This window comes from Artemia sp. Qi Xiang Cuo, chromosome 4 (assembly GCF_049724085.1).
Source record: "Artemia sp. Qi Xiang Cuo chromosome 4, ASM4972408v1, whole genome shotgun sequence".
NCBI classification, from domain to species: Eukaryota; Metazoa; Arthropoda; class Branchiopoda; order Anostraca; family Artemiidae; genus Artemia; species Artemia sp. Qi Xiang Cuo.
Genome location: NC_142797.1, coordinates 13,310,559 through 13,331,853, shown reverse-complemented (window position 1 = coordinate 13,331,853; position 21,295 = coordinate 13,310,559). Strand labels below are relative to the sequence as shown.

Here is a 21,295-nt window from a genome sequence, read left to right as displayed (position 1 = left end):
GTCTTGTTAGAGAAACTAATGAACAAGTATTTTTACGATCAATTTAGATAATGAGTCACACCAATTGTTGATTCCTTCTGACCAAAGTATAATCACCTACGGAACAAGTACTGACAAAACTTTCCAAAAGTGACCCCGCGTACCTCAGCGGCTCTAGACGCAAAATATTGTACTACTTAATTGCTTCGAGGCAAAGTACTTTGCTCCAGGCAATAAATTATGCTAGAGCGGGATTCAGGCGACGTGTGACCGGGATGAATTACGTAACTACACAATTTAGTTGCCAGGTTCGCATAGCTATACAAAAGGCCACTTTTTTTGTTTGGAGAGGATAGGTTTTGTCGGTACTTGTTCCGTACGTGATTATACTTTGCTTCTGACAGGTGTTTTATCGCAAAAGCTCTGAGACCCAAAAACACTTTTATTGTGAACTCGTATTTTAGAATTAACCGGATACTGTTTTGGCTCAATATCTGGTCACTGCGAACGTAGGCTTTAAGGTTTATATCTCCTTTGCAAGTTTTGGTACGTTCTTTGTCCGTTCTCCTTGAGTTTTAATATATTGTAAAGTATTTAACAGCAATTCGAGAAGCATTTCCGGGTATCTCTTTTCTTATTTAGATGGGCATGTATGTGTCAACGATAACGGTCCAGGGGGGAGCTCTTGGGACTAATGCTAGTCGTGGGACAGGGGTCGTTCCCAAGCCTGGAACTTACGCTCCAGAACAGTTACATTCTTGGCTCATTTTCTAAAGGCAGTCCATCTTTCACCATCGTCGTAGTTAGTTGTTCTTGTTCTACCTTATTTTCTCTATGTGCATTCTCACGTTATTTAATAAAGACCATGTACCAACGTTTATCGTCTATCTTTGGAATTTACGTAAACCATCACATCTGCCAATATAAAAGGGCATATAGAAAGAATTAAAAAAAGGTTTACAGAGTGGTGACAGCAGAACTTTACCGAGTGGTGGCAAGCGGTTAAGACTAGTGGAGCATATATCACTAGTGGAAAACCTCCAAGTGACATTTGAGTGACCTTTATAAGTATTTAGGACATCTTACGCTAAATACTGGCAACACATTGAAGAGCTATTTCGCCCGCTACCAAAATTGCTTGTGATATTGAGCCGCATATACTACAAAAGACTGATAAAAAGACATCGAAATGTTACGAGGTATTGAACCTTTTTCTATTCAAAGCGCCTTCTTGAGAAACACTTTCTTTTAAATGAACATTTTGAAACAGGCTGTTACACAATGCCTAATATGGATTTCCTCGCGATAGCTTCTACATACTAATTCAAATTTCTACAACTGAGAGTCTCCGGTGGATTTCTACCTTCACTTAGCCATTTTACAATTGGTGTTTTTTTTACCTGATTTTATACAGTCGACGTGTGATCTACATTTGACAGTTTCCAAACAAAATTTAACATTGTGAATTCGATAATCGAAAATTAATTCTCAATTGTGACTCCATTTGACGCTAGTGATTTAATTGAGACCAACTGCAATTGGATGTAAGACAGACGACCTTTCGTAAGTGATTTACCACGACTAAACAACCCAGTAAATTTTATTAGACCCTTCTTGTTAAAGGTGAAGTTTATTGCCCAAAACCTGTCGTCCGTAATTAAAGAGCTGTGTTTAAAACAAATATTTAAATTTTTAGAATAACTGCTTTTCAAATTTTAATCTCAATAAGTCAGTTTTTATTCCTATTCTCGATCCTGTGGAAACTTCATTTAACAAAAAGGTTGCTTTTGATTTTGTAAGACAGTGAAGGATAAATGTCAAAGTTCCACCTCTTTTATTTGACTCAAATGATCCTGGTTTTGATCAATATGAACTTTATGATTACCTTCAAAAGATTAAGACATGGGTCCCAACAAACCCTCCAACTCCCCTGAGCACCACCCCAATTAATCCTCCAATAGAACAGCCTCAACAGTCCCAAGTAATAGGATCGCTAATTGACCCTTTTTTTAGTAATAACGCCACTCACAAAGTCAGAAAATGGAAAAATAATTAAGTTTGTTACAAAATTTGTTACAAAGTTACAAAAATTCAATTTGTTGCAAAGTTAAAAAAAAAAAAAAATTTTCAGTTGTTGTTAAATTGGTCTGATTCAAAAGCTTTGCGCCATTTTTGGCCCATGGTTTGGTTCGCTCCTTTTTTGGGAATCTGGATCCCACGATTATAAATTTGTCAAGTATAAAGGTGGATTACTTGTAGTATATACCCCAGGCAAAATAGTAGGCAAAATGGTTGCAGGGTTTGTAGGCGTGGCTCAATTTAAGGAAAAGGGTATATATATTCTATAGAAGGATGCAAAAATTAGGAAGGTCATTTAGGGTGTCCTTAGAAGCCAGGGATGATGGTGTAGTTCTTGGAAGATTTGCTCTAAATTTATTCAAGGAGTGGATCAGACCGTCCTACAAACTGTATTTGTTAGAGAATAGTGCAGAATTTTTTTTTTTTTAGGTGATGCGTATAAGGTTGCAATACAATATGAACAGATAGAACAGATAGTGGGGAAAGGAGATACGTCTTCTTTTTCCGATGAATTTCTTTCTGCGCTGACGAGGGTGAAATTTGGACTCAATGATAATGAAAAGGCACTGCGAGATGGTACTGATTCCTCGCAGGGCGGTTTGGCTACCCAGGAAAAGGGAGCTGGTTTTGAAGTCCCGTGGGATGGTACTGATGCCTCACGGGATGGGTTTTTTGTTGCACTGCGAGATGGTACTGATTCCTCGCAGGGCGGTTTGGCTACCCAGGAAAAGGAAGCTGGTTTTAAGGTCCCGTGGGATGGTACTGATGCCTCACGGGATGGTTTTTTTTTCACTGCGAGATGGTACTGATTCCTCGCAGGGGGGTTTGGCTACCCAGGAAAAGGGAGCTGGTTTTAAGGTCCCGTGGGATGGTACTGATGCCTCACGGGATGGTTTTTTTGCACTGCGAGATGGTACTGATTCCTCGCAGGGCGGTTTGGCTACCCAGGAAAAGGGAGCTGGTTTTAAGGTCCCGTGGGATGGTACTGATGCCTCACGGGATGGTTTTTTTGTTGCACTGCGAGATGGTTATGATGCCTCACAGGGCTGTTTTGCTACACAGGAAAAAGGGAGGTTGTTTTGTGTGGACGGGTGTTTGTAATGATTGATCAATGGATGTTTTTTTTTTTCTTCTATGGAATTTGGTAGTGATTACTCGCAGAGAGGTTTGTATACCCCTGGAGAGGGAGATGATGGTATTTTATTGCGATATGAGGTTGATGCCTCTCGGGATGGCTTTAATGCGTAGCGCTAATAGTTATGTAGAGATATCAACAGTAGTACTGCCATTTGTCGAACCACAAGTTGTAGAGAAAAACCAAATAGGTCTAAACCGAGGCGTTCCGCAGCAATAAAACCCCGAGGATTTTATTGGGAATAATATCTTAACGTCATTGCAGCATGGTATGATTTTTAGAGTTTCTGCAATTTCACTTATTTGTCGCTGGTATTTTCAGGATTAATTAGCCTTTCCCGGTCATTCCTTTTGCCCTAATTCAAAGTTTATACCTTATCCCAACTTTCCTTGTCCTCATCAAATTCAGGGGTATGGGGAACAAGTCTATTTTAAAATATACAAAGAAAAATGAAGTGTGAAAATATCCAGTTTCCGACTACTGTTGTTAGTGTGGTTCGTTTATACTATGTAAGTTTTTACTTATGCAAGTATTGTGTAGTGTTTGTATTATGTAATTGTTTACTAGTTCATGCTGTAGAACGTTAGTAGGCGAGAAGTGAATGATTCGGGAAGGGAATGTTTTGAATCCAATTAAATTTTGGGGGTTTAATGAGAAGGGGATAAGCCAAATTTGAGAAATTTAACTTAAATCAGGGGGGAGAAACTATAAAGTATTTAACAGCAATTTGAGAAGCTGTCCGGGTCTCTCATTTCTTAGTTAGTTAGGCATTTATGTGTCAACGATAGCGGTCCAGGGGGGAGCTCTTGGGACTAATGCTAGTCGTGGGAAAGGGGTCGTTCCCAAGCCTGGAACTTCCGTTCCAGGACAGTTACATTCTTGGCTCATTTCTAAAGGCAGTCCATCTCTCGCCATCGTCGTAGTTAGTTGTTCTTGTGCTACCTTATTTTCTCTATGTGTATTCTCACGTTATTTAATAAAGACCATGTACCAACGTTTATCGTCTATCTTTGGAATTTACGTAAACCATCACATCTGCCAATATAAAAGGGCATATAGAAAGAACTTAAATAGAGGTTTACAGAGTGGTGACAGCAGAACTTTACAATATCAACAGAAGATGAAAATTTTTGCTACCACTTCATAGCTGAGGTTCAGATCTATTCCGCTACCGAACTAACTTTTTGAGATCTAGTGTGCAGGTTTAGATTGAAAACACGTTAAAAACTGGCTAGAAAATCGTTGAAAAAAGGACAAGTCTTATATTTTGTAAGTAACTTTATATCGCTCTATAAGATAGAGCCTGAGCAATATCATGGTTTTGGGTCTGTGAATGGCTATACCTGAGACTTGTTATTGCATCGATATAAGTAGCTTGTCCTTTGGGTGCGACTCACAGCTTCAGATTTGTTGCAGAATAACTTGTTTCAGAGGGTGCATATAACACAAGCAAGATAATCCATAAATACTTAAAAACCGAAAGTTAGCTTCTAGTTTCTTTTAAAATCCTGTGAATACGCATGCTCAGTGAGCATGATTAAGCTACAGTTTACTTACAGTGAAACGAGCTGAAAACAGTAGTTAAGACAATGCTTGCTGATTTCGAAGATTGGGAGATTATACTGGATTATGGTAGAAACTGCAGATTGATGGAACCAGTGCTGGCCTTTGAGGGTGGCAAGTGGTGCGACCGCACCGGGCCCCGAACTAACAGGGCAAAATATGCTATATAACTTACTAGCGATGAGGCACCCTTTGTCGATGCGCCGTTATTATCTAGCGTCTTGTCTAAGCCAAAAAGTTTCCGCTGAATCCTAGGAATCACATCGTTACCGTTCCGTTGGAGGCTACATTATTATTGTTCCGCCTACATTATGACCCCGATGTCAGGTCCCGTGCAGTGGTACCTGCAGATGGCCCCGTGCACCAGTAAGGACACCTCTACCTGAGGAACCTGAGTTCCTGAGGAACTTAGCGAAAGGGTCATTACTGCGCTTAAGGCTGAAAGGATAAGTAATAAGCCGGAGGCAAGAAGCTCGCAGGTAAGTCGCTTATCAGAAAAGTAAACATAGCATGTTGAAACACACTGTATAGTCCTGTCCATGAATAGGTGGTACTCTTAGTTTTATTGACTAATTCATGACCGTTTATGATTATTTTTATTCCTCTTTTAACTACTTCGCTCCCGTCGTTTTTTTTTACGTCTAGATTTTGAAAAAATATATTTTTCAGAGTATTTTCATTGAAAATGCCCCCTTTTATGTATACGCATTGTATCAGCAGACGATTTTTAAAAATTTGAGAAGAGGGTTGGGAGGGGTTACCAGAGGCGGTTTCAGGAGAGGGACAGAGGGGGTACTTGCACCGTATCAGATATTTTTGGAGCGAAAATTTCAAATAAATAATCTAACGGTTAATATTATATTATAATTTTGAAATCTTACTTTTATTCAAATAAAGAGGACAGTTAATAAATGAAAATAATTAACAAATTATTAATTAATTAAAAAAAAATTAAAAATTAAAATAATTGTATAATAATATTAAAATAAATAAATTAAAACAATAAGTAATAATAAAATAAAAAATAGTGTAAAAATAAAATGACGTATTAATGAATTAATAAATTGAAAATAAATTGGTTCACCAATAATTTACTTTTTTAATTTTGCCTGAAAATTTTGTGGGCGACAGGGGAGGGGGCATAAATCAAGCTTTTTCCTGGGCGCAAAACGCTAGAACCGCCTCTGGGGGTTGCACGTAAGGAAGATAAAGGAATGTAAACACCAGGTTCAGGCTATTCGACCATGGGGATATTACTAGAGGTTAATATTAAATACTAATGATAAAATCGATTTATTGCTCAATTCTCTTACTTTCCTGAAGCCAGAAAAAAAACTAATACCAGGCTGCGAACAGGTAAAACATGAGGCGGAAAAAATATTATAAATATAATAAGAATTTAGCCTGAACACCATCAAAAACCGTCAGGTCCCCCATTTGGAGGCGCTAAGTAAAGAGAAATTTTGCTTCCGTGTAATCTTTATTTTAGAGAGAAGAGAGAGAGGGAAAAGAGAGATAAAGAGAGGGAGAAGAATAGAGTTATGCTAATAGTCTAAACAGTTCTCGAGGTTATATTTCTAAGCCAAATTCTCAAACAGCCAAGCCAGTTTCCAAGATTTTGTTCAGGGGGAGGGGGGAGGGGTCAAAATACTTTACAAAACGCATCAAAAAAAATTTTATACAGATTTGTGTTCCTTTTTTTCAAGTCGGAAAAAACTGGTTGTTTTTATAGGGGGGGCTCAAAACCGGTACCCCCCTGAATACGGCCTTCCCAACAGCAACAAAAAGCTTACAATATCATGGGCTTTTCAAAAGGTATATCTGGTAGTGTGCGATCAATTGGCCATACAATATCGGAGGCAATACAATATTCTCCACAAACGACAACACAGAAAGCAGCATATCGATGCGAATGGTTTTCATTCCAAACCAATGGCACCCTTAAATCTGATATGGCAAACTTCCCAAATACTTGCTGCCTAAAAGTAAGAAACAACAATAAGTAAAACAAAAGATATTTTGTTCAAGTAAAATTGAACGAAAGCTAAGCAGTAAAGATATTTGATAATTCATGTTACACTCCAATGGAAGACAATTGCCTTTTTACAGAAGGACATAAATAAATACAAAGGTGCATACACGCTCAACTCTCAGAGGGAGGAGGGGGGACTTTTCTTAGGAGGGAAGAAGTTAAATAACAAAAATATTTTTTTTAGAATCCTTCTGACTAATTTTGATGAGAGAGTGGGGTTCTCCCTCCCGTGTGTTTCATGATCAATATGAAGTCCAACATAAAATATCTCCGTGACAAAAATATAAATGTAAGAAACGTTTTTCTGCAGTAAGAGGGGAGGTATCACCCCGCAACACCATTACTCAGGGTCATTCCAAATGAAAAGAAATTATAAAGTAATTTCTAAGCCCATATCCCTTTTTTAGTTGTTTCAAGGTTCATGTAGAGTTAGACAATTTGGCCAACGAATTGCGCTCTATTGGGCATCTCCCCGCCACCTCTTACACAATTAATGTGCAATTAAACATCACTGAAAATTATTTCAAGTGAATTAACTTAGTTAAACCAAACATTAAGATTTATCTAATCATTTATCACATTATTAATCATTTATCTTGTATGGGTTATGTTATGTGACTTTTCAGGAACGAATTCGCCACCATGCAGCATTACTTCCTCTGCTCAAAATATTGTTTTTTATTCTTTCAAAACGATTGGCTATCTCAGAATGTTTAATCGATAATTAAATTTTTAATCGATAATCGATAATTAATTTTCTTAATCGATAAAAAAAAAAAATGTCAAAAAATGAAATTTTTAACCGGTCTTCTTTGGGTCAAAATCGTATTTGGCAACACAAAATAGCCAAAAACGCCAGTTCCCCGCGGCGCGATCTTTTTGGTGCCTTAAAAAGTGCACAACAACTTCTAATTTTGTTTCAATGAGCTCCCTCCCAATCTTCTAAGACTATCGGTTCGATACGAACACTCCTAAAAAAAAAATAATAAACACACATCCGTGATATTTCTCCTGAAAAAAAAATTCAACATTTTGTAGATAAGAGCTTGAACCCTCCACAAAACAATTGTATGATGTGTCGAATTCGATGATGTTATTTTCATTAAGATCACTTGACTTTTTGGGGGAAATTTTTCGCCTTTTTTCGAAAATCATGCAAATCTTCTCAAGCACATAGCTTATAGTGGGCAACATTAAACATAATGAATTTTATATATTTGAAATCAGCATAAAAAGCCAATTCTTTTGATGTGTCAAATTGTATCAAAATTCTGTTTTATAGAGTTTCGGTTACTACTGGCACCGAGCCGCACCTTACTTACAGTTCGTTACCACGAACTATTTGATTGAAGGGATCCAAGTTGAACATTTTTGAAAAAGACGAGTTTAACATGGAATCATAGTCCTACAGATTTTCAGGCAAGTCCAGAACTGTGGTAGACCTTAGATCTCCCTGCACCAACAGGGGCGTCTAGGGCATCAGTGGATGTTCGCCAATTGGGTCTGAGATGAGCCGCTGCTTAGACGTCTTTCCAATGTGGTTAGAGAGAGGCATTCGGGCGGCATAGGTCACTGTTGCAGGTTCGCCTCAATGGGTTTCGAGGTCTTCCTCGAATCTGTGGTAGAGTCAAAGACAATCTGGGAAATAAACAAGGCAAAGTTGAATGGATCGGGTAGGATCGGAGGAACAAGCTCTAAGTTTTTTATGAAGTCGAGGTCAATAATTTTGTACCAATCCCTCGAAGTTGTTCATTAAAACTTAAATACCATTTTTTTTTTCAAGTTCAGCCAATCACATTGTTTTAATACACTTATTAATCTATAGTTACAAGGGTCCTTATCTGTTAGCCTGTACACACTTGAGAATTTGGATCTACAAAATCAGACAATAACCGGTTTATTGCTGTTTGTATACAGAGACAATTAGCTTCGGCTCAGTGGAAAACTTCATTGCAGCTATATTCTAATAAATATTTAGTTGGTATTTTGGTTATATTTTGCATGTAGCCCAGATATAGGTAACCCTCAACCACCCCAGAGTGCAAATATACAGCCCAAATTATATATATCCGATCTATCTCCCAAGCGCCTAAGTTGTTTCAACCCCGTACCTGTAGATCCAAGTACTCGAGTGTGTACTGGTTAACAGATAAATACCGTTAAAAGTTTGTTTTTTTTTATTAGCAAATATTTTTTAGAGGTAAAATCATCTGTTGATTGATCGAGGATGCTTGAGTTTCATGATATTGGTTCTAAGGTTCCCATGTAACTGAGCTTTCATTTAAAATCCTTATTCAACTTACCCCCATTCCACTCAATCCTTTTTTAAGTCAACCCTTCTTAAATCAACACCATTACTAGAAAATATCATTCAACTTGTTTCATCGGTAGTGATTTTAGTTGACTCTAACAAAATGGTCTTTACTCATTAGATAATTTTTATATGTGTGTCTTATTTCATGCTGCTTTAATGGAATATTATCCTTCCCCTTTCTAAAAAAAAACAACAATTTAAAATTTCTCTTGTATATCTGAGTATATAAGACTGGCAAACAGAGTCGACTCTGGCTAACTCGAAATCCACAGAACCCTGATTTTCTTCGAGTTACGTATAGTTCAACTTAGGCATAGTTCGAGATGTAGAGGCCATTTTACATTAAATTCGACTTATAAAGGTAACGAGTTATAAAGGTCAACTAAATGAAAATTCGAGTTACAGGAGTGAAAATTCGCTAACTTTGTTCCCTACAGCCACTATAAAGTTAAAATTAAATTTATTACTGTATTAATATGAAATCAAGTTAGGTACTGCATCAACAAAAAATACTCGCAGTATACATAATGGAACAAACGTGTATCAACGCACTAAGCAGTACAGTAAATATATTCACCCCACTGAGTAAAAAAGGCCGTAATCATCTTCTATTTAAGACTATTTGCAACACGTGTGTCAATCCCGTTTTCGATTGAAACAACTGGCGAAAAAACCTTATCTGGTACAGCACTTTTTTTTAAACACATCTAATGTACGAACTGGATCTTCTACCTGGTTTTCGTCATCAGAAGGAGTATCACCATTGATGGTTAGGGATTCTAGAATTTCTTCATCAGTTAGCGTGCCGGTTACAGCTACCCCCTCGCAGATAAGTGTAAATTCTTCAAATGTCAGTATCTTGTCTGATGGCAGATGCATTATTACCTCATTTCACTCAGCCTCGATGTTAACGTTTCGTAGTTCCACTTCAGGTTCGACTCCAATTTGTTCTTCCACTTGTTTCACTTGTGGCCCATATTCAGTTTGATTTTTTGGCAGTTCGAATCCACACGACAAAGCAGTTGGCGTTTGTTTTGCTTGTTATGTTATTCCTACATTTGTTGGCAAATCGTATGGCCTCTAATGCGGGGCTCCCAAGGCGTCAATAAAGTTAATAAAGTTTTTCATAAAGTGCGAACCATAAAGTTTGTCCCACTCACACAAGGATTTCACCCTTTTGACTTTACAGCAATTTTTCATAGAAAGTAACTGAAATAGTCAGACATTTTTTTCCGTTTAATAATAAGTGAAAATATACTTTGTGTAACCCTTATTCTTTTACCAAGCAAAATATTTCCACAAGTATACACTACAATATTTGTAGACACTAATTTGTATGTTGTATATTTGAAATTTCCACACGTCTTCTGCTGTCTGGTTGAACTTTGCTGACTTGAAAAAGTTAAACAAAGTTCAATTTATTTCCGACAGCAATAAAGTCAACAAAGTTATGCGAGGAAAACGGTTTATTAACTTTGTGGACAGCTTTATTAGCTTTATTGACGCCGTGGGAGCCCCGCATAAGAGGTAGATATTGCACACCTTTCCGTCTTCAATGTGAGAAATACATTTTAGAACCACTTCCAATCGGTAGAGTACATTGAAGTTTTTTTTTTTTTTATTCCTGCACCTAGAGGTTGTAATTAAGATGTTGCGTTGGCCGGCAAAAAATTTACATCAACCATTTTAGAGAAGGAATGGGAGGGTATGCAGTGCAATTGTCCACGAATAACAGCATTTAGAATTTCTGTTTGCCCATAGTTTTTATCAAATTCAGTCAGCCATGAGAAAAATACCTTATTATTCAGCCACGCGCTTTTATTTGACGTAAATACCACAGGTAGAGACTTTCTCCCCTTTACAGTATCTAGTGTTTTTCTCTAAACCAATCACGAAGGGCTTTAACTTGGTTGATCCTGTCCTAAGAGTAGCTAATAATACTGTAGCCTTTTCCTTGTTGTTTGCCACCCTGACATTTTTCATCTACATTAATAAGTTTTATCACGGAGGCACTTGAAGTATACAGCTGTTTTATCAGCGTTGAAAATATCTTTTGGATGTTATTCCTTACTGCATTACTGCCCACAGACGCTGTCTCATCACAAACTTTCTTAATCACAATATGTGTCTCTTTTTAAAATTCTTGAACCAATCGCTACTTGCCTAAAAATTGTAGTGTCCTAGAAATTTGGCAATGTTCAGCCTTTTCTCTAATGGGCCCCCAAACTTCGAGATACAGAGGCAAACTTCAACGTATGGAGGTAAAGTGATAATTAAATTCAATTTATCTTCTGAATTTCCAGCAATAGAGGTAATTTTCGAGTCACTTCAACTTACAGAGGTAAAATATAGCCGCAAAATTATTTTGAGTTATGTATGGTTCATTCTTCGACTTAGACAGGTTATTACAAGGGGATTGAAAATAATTCAAGATACCAAGGATTTCGAGTTATCTAGGTTCGAGCTACCGAGATTCGATTGTATACAGAAGATAGGTAAATAAAAGACAGGTAATAAAGGCAAATATAACATCTAGGAGAGGCAAAACTTTTAAACATCTAGGAGAGCTAAAAACCACTTTTAAAAACAACAAAAACTGTCTCGTAAAAAAAAAATTGCCGTTCATGCTAATCTTAATGGTAAAATTTTATTACGCAAACAAATTTATAGGAATTTTGGAAAAGAGCTTGAAATTAAGTGAGGTTACAATTAAAAGAGAGTTCAGATGCATGGGAGTTAGGTTAAATGAGGGTTGAAATGCATGGGGGCTGATTTGAAGAGGGTTAAATTCGATGGGGTTAAGTTGGACGAGGTTGAGTTACACGCATACCAATTATAAATAAGGTAAGAACATAGTCATTGATTTTATGAAGTTAAAATTAACAGTTTAGTATCCCTAAAATACAGTTCATCCAAACTTAGACACAAGTTTTTTGTGTTTTTTTTACCACCACATTTTTTTTATCACCACTTTTTTTTACCACCACATTTTTTTTAAACCACATTTTTTTACCGTCACTTTTTTTTACCACCACATTATTTTTACCACCATATTTTTTTACCACCACATTTTTTACCACCGCATTTTTTACCACCACTTTTGTTACCACCACTTTTGTTACCGCCACATTTTTTTTTACCACCGCTTTTTTTTACCGCCACATTTTTTTTTACCACCACATTTTTTTACCACCACATATTTTTTACCACCACCTTTTTTACCAACTCTTTTTTTTACCACCATTTTTTTTTTACAACCACATTTTTTTTTACAACCACATGCATGATTTAGTGTCTCAAGTCACTTTACGCAAATATGTCTCAATAATGCATCGGAGAAAACTATATCAAAACAAATAATAGAACCGAAATCTAACTTTCTCCGGCTACAATTCATATGCTTCAATATATTTATAGCCGTGTAATAAATCAAAGAATGACACGGTGTATCAAATGATATACTAAAAATGATTGATCGTCCATGCCATTTGGTAGTTCCACAAAAAGTATATCTTTGGCGACGTTATGGAAGATCCAGTATTAAATTAGATGAAATTCAGAAAAAAAAAACTTTAAATATTTATTCATTTATTCATTAAAAAACCCGTCATAACAAAAAAAAATAAAAATAAAAGGCAAAAAATTCAAGAAAGGAAAAACAAATAAAAACAAACAACATCAAACATATTCACACATAGTTTAATCACTGTGGACCTTCGAAATAGTTACAATATAATAGCTTTGGAAATAGTAGAGATAAAACGAATAAAATAGAGATAGTAACGGGAATAACAACTCCATTTTATAAGGAATTAACAAAGTTCTCAAAGTTAAGTGGCAAAGGACCACGAAGTGGTGGGTAAAATGAGTAAAGAGCCATATTTAAACCAAAAAAAAGAAGCAAAAATAGAGTCGTATAATAATTGAAATTTAAGACGAACAAAAAACTAAAATAAATAATCAAAAAACAAAAAACATAAATATAACAGATTAACAAAAGATAGCTCTATGGATAAATAGATGAATCCTAAAAAGGACAAAAATTAAAATGAATAATCAAGTACAACTTAAAGCAAATAGAAATTACCGCAGATAAAAGTATTATTTTCACTCCTAAACCTTCCAAAGGTCAGAGCATTACTAGCACTTTACTGGAAAAATTGCATTTCGAACAGTTTCATTGGTCACAGCATCAACAAAAGCATATATCACAAGCCTAATTAAATTTTAAAAATGAAGTTATAAAAATAAGAGCTACCGTACATAAAATTCAGGCTACCCCCTTCTCTCAAATCTTCTAAAAGGCTTGTGTATAATTTGCACTTTACTGAAAACAATATTTATTTTGAGCTGAACAGTTTTTATCCGTCAACGACAACCACAAAAAGAATATCACTATAAAAATCAGATTACAGGAAAAGATATCTCTTAAATATTTAGATTTGTGAATTCCAATCCGATTTTACTTTGCTTAAATGGCAAATTATGGTCAAAACTTGTCGTATCGATTCTATTTCATTCAAGCATATTGAAAATTGATGCATAAAAAAACTTTTAATAAACATTGGCAATGTTTGCCCATCACATTCAAAAAGAACTCAGGCCTATTTCCAGGTGTTATGATTCGATACAGCTAAAATTAGTTCAAAATTTGTTTTTATAAATTAGGTTTGCTTTCTTTAAATAAAATCGTGTCTCAAGGTCTTACATAACTTTTTTTTTTTTTTAAACTGAAATTACTCCACCTTCACCTTGTTTTATTATTTTGCCCAGATGAAGAATTTTATAACGCTCATTTAAGCAAAGCTGATAAAAATATTATTTGAAAAATAAGTCACATTTGAGCCTAAATTGGACCATATACGTGATATACTTTATCGAGTAGTCGGTTTTTTTTTTGTGGGCGGGGATCCACTTGACACAAAAAATTTCAGATACATAAGTCAATAAAAATGGCCCTATTTTTTGCCCATGTCGGCAATCTGATTGTTTTTTTTTGTACATTAGGGTTCCGTCGGCCCAAAAATCTTAGAGTGCAAGTTTCAAGCCATTCGAAAAAAGCTTTTGGCCCTTTTTGGGGGGACCAATGTTTTCTTTCTAATAGTCTTATAGATAAGAGTTTTGAGCTATTCAGATTCTTCAGCCCTTTTCAGACTCCAGCTTTCGTAGGACCATATTCCCAAACTTTTTTTTTATTTAAGGCCCTTCTTGGTACTGAAACCTTCATTTTCAAACTGAATAGGGACAACAAGTTTTTTTCTCCACCCGTAATATCCTCCCCCTCCAAAAAAATGGCATACCCCTTTGCTTCGGCAGTAGTCCTTAAAAGTTTAAAGCAAATCAGAATAAAGATTATAGGGACCTCAATTTTCAGGGGGGCCGTACCCCCACACTAAAATTTTTCTTCTGATTTAGAGTCCATTTGGCCAAGAAATTTCAGCCTTTCAGGGGAAAAAATGTTTGGCCCTTTTTATGGTCCATATTCCAAGCGAACTAAATTGTTTTTTTCTTTTTTTGCGAATTTACTTACTTGTACTTTCTGCGAAACCAGACGCAGAGGCCTCACTCTAGAAGACTCCGTATGGTTGACCCCCATTTTTCGCGACCTTGCGCCAGCTCTTCAGCAAACCAGAGCGAGCAGCTTTCCCACCATCTGCCAAACCTTAGAAATCCACCCATGGGGTCGACGCCGTTTTTGACAGTTGTCCACCAATTCCTCAATTAACAGCCAGGACTCCAGCGCCGATCTGGCAAAGGGGCACCAAGAAGCACTTGCTTGATGCTGCGGTCATTGGGTCTTCTTGGGAAAAGGCCAAACCAACCAAGTCTTCTCTGTTTGACAATCTGGGCGGTGGGCTCGATGTTAAAGCAACGGTGGCGCACATCACCATTTGAGATTCTTTCGGAGCATCGAATCCACAGGATTTTTCGTAGCGATGGTGGTCAAAGAATTCCATATCATGGAGATGAAGAGCCTTCAGTGGCCAAGTCTCAACTACTCAGAATAGAACAGATCTAACAGCCACTTTATAGACACACACATTTGTTTTCATACTGATCTCCCGTCAGTTCCACAAATGGCGACGGAACTCAGAAAAGATAGTTCGGGCTTTGTCGATTCTGTTCTGTACGTCAAGGTCACAGTCTCCACGAGAGTCTATTAGCAACCCAAGATAATCAATTTTATTTTCAATTCTCGTCCGTAAAGCACAAGCTGACAACCCGACTGAATAATCTTTATACTGATAATCTTCATACCTAGTAGTTGAGACAAATATGCTGTTTCATTTAGCATTGCTTGGGCAATTACTGGATCATCAGTAAGAGCATCGATATCATCCACATAGTCTAGGTCAGACACGTTAATGCCCAATCTCATAACGACATCATTAAAACTCGAGAGTACTCTTTCTAGAATCCAGTCTATACAGTTGTTAAACAAAACTGGGGACAATATGCATCCCCGTTTTACACCGCAATCCACAATAAAGGGCTCAGTTTCTTCACCCAGCACTTACAGTCGATTTGCAATGCTCATAGTAAGCCTTCAACAGCTCTATGAAGTCAACCGGTATACTATCTTCTACCATGATTCGTCAAAGGTTTTCACGGGTTACAGAGTCGGAAACACCCACAAATCCAGAAACCTGTTAATTACGGGGAGGTTGTAGCGTTCGCACTGTTGTAACTCTTCACACGAACTCTTCGCACGAAGAGTGAAGATCTCGTCAGTGCACCTTTTTTCTTTTTGAAACCGTACTGATGTTCAAGCATCCGCTCATCATCTGCTCCGTCGAACCTTTTGAACAAAGTCATCGCAAATACTTTGGTAGCCATATCCATGAGTGATGTTCCTCGGTAATTGCGGCTGTCACTTTGTCCCTTTTTTCATGCTGGGATTGTTACTGACACCTTCTAATCAGACGGGGAGGTCTTCTTCTCCCATATCAGTGCAGAGGGGTTCTAGTTGTCCCACTACAACGTGTGGTGAGGCCTTGTAGACCTCTGGAGGGATACCATCTTTACCAGGCGAATTGTTACTTTTTGGCTGTTTGAACAGATCTATTATCTCTAAAGCCATGTCGATTTAATACGGTGGTTTCTCAGCTATGGGTGGCAGCTTCAACGTTGCATCTTGCCCATCTGTATTTGGATTAGGCAGGTATTTAAAGTGATTCTTCAGCAATAAAGTTTACTTTGTAGGTAAGGAATCATAATTCCTTGAGTCTTTTAAGAGACCAGCGATAAGTGACTTTTTTTTCGGTTATTTCTTTGGGGTTCTTTACAACCTTTTCTTATCATGATTCTTAGCTGCTTTTTCCATCTCTGAAGCTCCCCTTGACTCAGTTCTTTCAAACATTTGGCAATTTGTATAGTTTACAACACTTGCCAAAGGTCAGGGGGAGGGAGATTTCCTGCCACTTCTGGAGCCGTATTTACTGAACCTTTCAGCAATTTGAAACAAAATAGCTATCTCATAATTCTTATTCGATATTGCAGGGGTTACGGGGGCGGGTAGCAGAACAGGGATGGAGGCAGGTTGCTCTCTAATCATTATCGATTCTTTCCAAATGCAATAAAAATTTTCATTTCTAGAGCCTCTTTGGAAGTTTCTACGACCGAGCCTTCTATTAAGAAGTGATCGATTAAAAGAAAGAAGGAAAAAGTAATACATTGGAGGCACATAGGCCTATGCCTCACATAGGAAGTCGGTAGATGGCTCTCACGCTGAAAGTCATCTACCGAAATCGGCCAGGATTTATAGATTGTTTTAAAAAAAGGCGGAAACACTGCTGTGGAATATTCCCGAGATAGTAACATTTGAGGCCATGAACTCCCGAAGAAAAGATTCAGCGAAAAATGGTTTGACGATACATGGAAAGTTTAGATTTAGTATGAAATTAAATGAACTCCATAGAGGAAAGTTTAGATGTAGGCTGGGGAATACCATTGAGATAGTAACAAATATAGTAACTTTGCAAATAGTAGAGAATATAATGAAGATAATAAGGACTATAGCGGATATACTAAAGAAAGTAACTTCAGATTAATATAGAAACCTTGGAGGTATAGTGACCAAGGTCGTCGAGTATGTACCAACAAAGTCATGGGCACCGGCAGGGGGGGCGGGGGGGGGGGGCATGGCCCCCTGGAAATTCGGGACTATAAAGTGATTATGAGGAAACGAATAGAAAAAGAGCAGAATAGGGGAAAACCATTGAAAAAATGTTTGTTGCCCTTTGTTGGCAGCCTGTCAATAGATTTTGACCCTTGATAAGGAAAATATAAAATCTAATTTGTGACTGAGTGACCCCTTTCCAGTTTTTCACAAACATTTTTTCTATATGATTTGGTTGGAGTAACAAAAACAAATTAAATCCTTCTTAGTAATGAATGGTAAGTGTATAACGATCCTTGTCAATAACGAAAGAGTAAGTGCCTAACTATTGATAACATTCAATCAAAGAATCAGCTTTTTATGGTGATCCTAAATATTTATTTTTTCCTTAGCAATTAGTGCAGTTATTAGTACGCAAGAAAGTTCGTATAATTATAGAAAACACAAGGAAAACAACTTAATAAGGGGCAATTTCAGTAGAAATATGCCGTCAACTTTTGCTTGCATTGCAAGAGAACCCGTTAGCTGATATAAGAAGCCACAATAATAAAAAGGTTTCCCCTAAACGGAATGCTGGAAATTTTTGTATTTTCCACCTGAAAATGATACATTTTTGTGTGTTTAATATCATTTTTCTTTTCAAGAGTGATTGTATTTATCTAGTTGTCAACTTCAAAAAATACTTTTTAAATTTATGAAGTATAAAGCTGTCAAATATTGGTTTTTGATACCATATTCAAAATTAAATAAAAAATATTGAATTACAAATGTTTATTTGATTTTCTTAATCTTAGCCTTAATGTTTTACTTTGAAAAAACTACTTTGATAGTGCGTTACCTTTTATAAACAATTGAGTCTAAAGGCATTAAATGTTTTGGTGTTTGATAACCAAGTTCAAAACTATCGATATTGTTAAAAAAATATCCGTCCAACGCTTCGGCATTGCTCAACAGAATAGAACTCTGGGAGTTTGTATCTTAGTTTTTGCAAGTAGGTTATAATTCAGTGTAATTTTTGTAATTACTTACTCTTTTCATTTTGTATACTTTTACTTTAATTGACATACTTTTTTCATTGCCTTTAGAAAAATGTGTGTCTCTAAGCTTCATTAAATATTTTTTTTTTCAATTGAAAGTAAGGAGCAACAATAATACTTAAAGCAAACAGTAATTATTATGTATGTGAGGGGGGTTGCCCCCCCTCCTCAATACCTCGCTCTTCACGCTATTTTTTCGGCACTTTCAAAAAAGTTACTTATTGTTCTAATTAAGGGACCCTTGTGTTTCAGAAGCTGTTTTTAAAGAGTTGGGACAAAATTTTAACTTTTACGTAAAGAACGAGGTGTCCTCATATACGTAATAATTTCTGTTCGTTTTGAGTTTTAACGTTGCTCCTTACTTTCGGTTGAATTTTCTTTTAATTTAATTTCTGATCGTTTTTTAAACGCCAGAAAACCTGGCTCCATCCCCACGGAAAAATTCCCTTCCCCACAGAAATTCCCTCTGGGCAATTCACTCCTGGCGACAATTTACCCCGGACAATTACCCTTAACATCGCCATGCCTAAAATTGAATCAGTAAAGAGAAATCAAGACATAAAGAAATTTCATATAGGAATTTTGGCAAATTCACCCACTGTAAAAATTTCCCCTGAAAAGTTACCCCCCCCCGGGAAACTTCCATCTCCAAGGAAAATTCTCTCTGTGAAAAGTCCTCCCAGCAGTCAATTCGGCCTCCCCTCCCCACCCGAAAAATGTAAGCATACTTCCCAATAACAAATAAAACAATGGGTAAATTTTATAACTTATAAAACCTTTCCCCAGGGGCTGTAGGGCGTCATTTTATCTCTAAAGAAAAATTTATTGGGCCTTTCAACTATGCTGAAGAAAAAAGCTATCTCAAAATTTTGACCCGACGACTTTTGGAAAAGAATGGCGTGGGAGGGGGCCTAGTTGCCCTCCAATTTTTTGGTCACTTAAAAACAGCACTAGAACTTTTAATTTTTATTAGAATAATCCCTTTCTTGAAGTTCTAGGCCCACTGGTTTGATATTATCGTCCCTGGGAAAAAAATAAAAAATGAACAAGCATCCGTGATCTTTCTTCTAGCAAAAATTACAAAATTCCAAATTTTTTGCAGATGAGCTTGAAACCTCTACAGTAAGATTCTTTGATAAGTTGAATCTAATGGTGTGCTTTTCATTAAAATTCTACAATTTCGAGGGGGTGTTTCCCCCTTTTTTCGAAAATAGGACAAATTTTTTAAGGCTCATAACTTTTAATGGGTTATACTAAACTTGATGAAAAACTTGAAGTTAAAGAATTGAAATCAGCATAAAAACCTAATTCATTTGATTTATCTATTGGTATCAAAATTCCGTTTTTCAGATTTTCGGTTACGTGTATTTTTTTTAAATACATTGAAGTAATCCATACAAGTAGAAACAGAAAATAACACCATTAATAATTGCTGAAAGCTAAGTTTCTGGCAGTATTTGCCATCCCAAAGAAATTTCCTGGCGGGGCTTATGATGACTTGCCTTGCCTTTTCCACCTCTGTACTGGTAGATATGGAAATGTAAAATTTTAGCTGTATAGAGAAACAACTTAATTAATTCCTACTCCCCGTCTTACCTCTTTCAAAATTTATCTGAAACATCATGAAGAGTAAGCAGTTTGTCCCTTAGAATGTATTTTTTTTATGAATCTACCCCACCCCTAGCTAAACAATGACCCCCCCCCGCTTCATTATAGCTGATACGCAATAACAGATCACCAAACGTAGCCTAATTTCATTACAAATAAAGCGAATCAAATTGGTTGAATCCAGTATTGCCACCATGTTTTTGCCACAATTGATTGCAAATTGATGTCCTCTTCGGCGTGAAATCGTAGTAATCTTTCTGTAATTTTGGTTTGAGTTTTATTTTCTTTTAAGATTAAATAAATAATAATTAAATATATTTTTGATTACATAAATTGATCCCTTAGCCAAAAATCCTTCTCGTTTAAAATTTACTGCATTTTGTTTCATTTTGCATGCAATTTAATTGCTCTTATAATTTGAAAGTTTTTTTTCCTAAAAGTATTTAGAAATAAACATATTCCAACGAAAATAAAATCCTGTCACCCAATCACCACTGACATTTTGGCATTTACTCCCCCCCCCCCCTGTAAAATTTTATGCCTGTACCCTTTAACAAAGTGGTGATTCGACAAAAATTATCTCTATGGAAGATGGTTAATAATGACTTACGGACTTTGCTAATAGTTCAGTGTTAAATTCGCTGATGTCAAGATAGGGGAATTTGGAGATGTGGGGTTTAGAGTTCTTTTGAGTTAATAAAAGATATGCTAACGTTTTAAGATAGAAGTGGTAACAACTAGTAGGGGGACGGTATTCCTCCTTAGATTTCGAAAAATACCATTTTTAGTATTTTTACAGAAAAAATACCCATTTTTGTATTTTCTTGGATAAAAAAAAAGATTTTCCCCTTTCCCCTGATTTAAAAATACAATTTGCCCCCCCCCCCACAATATTTTCATGAATTTGCACCACTGGAGATAGCAGGGATAATAATAGGGATAATGTAGATCTACGTAATATTAGATGTTTATAATTGAATGATTTTAATGAAAAATTATCGTACTATTTAAGAAAACCAATAATATTTATTAAAGGCCTATCAACAACTGTCCAAATATCTCTCTAAATAGATCTTATAATTCATGAACTTAAGATAAATAGTGAGTTTCAGCTATGTTGGGGTATTTTCACTTTGAAAATATGCAAAAAAGAAGTTGATCCACTACAATACTGAATCCTCTTAATGAAAATTATCAACACCAGCAACTGCTAGTAGAGCAAATATTAAATATTCCTAAAAATATTTATTTTTAAATATAATATAAAAATAATTAAATAAAACATATTCAATAAAATTTAACAAATAATAGTAATTTAATAATAAAATTAAAATTTAATAATCTTTAATAATAAAATAAAATTTTAAATAAAAATAAAATAAATTTTTAAATAAAATTTAATAATTATATTTTAATTAATAATTAAATA

General features: G+C 36.0%; 1 protein-coding gene across 4 annotated transcripts in view; it reads right to left on the bottom strand.

Annotated features, from left to right (window-relative positions):
- The window catches only part of LOC148952788 (rhotekin-like), a 146,779-nt gene that overhangs the window by 52,725 nt on the left and 72,759 nt on the right, over positions 1–21,295 (bottom strand). For all 4 annotated transcript variants that reach the window (XM_089088090.1, XM_089088091.1, XM_089088089.1 and 1 more), the window contains one exon: positions 6,550–6,735. In XM_089088090.1, the coding sequence (XP_088944216.1) occupies positions 6,550–6,735 (186 nt within the window). The remainder of the gene's footprint in view (positions 1–6,549; positions 6,736–21,295) is intronic.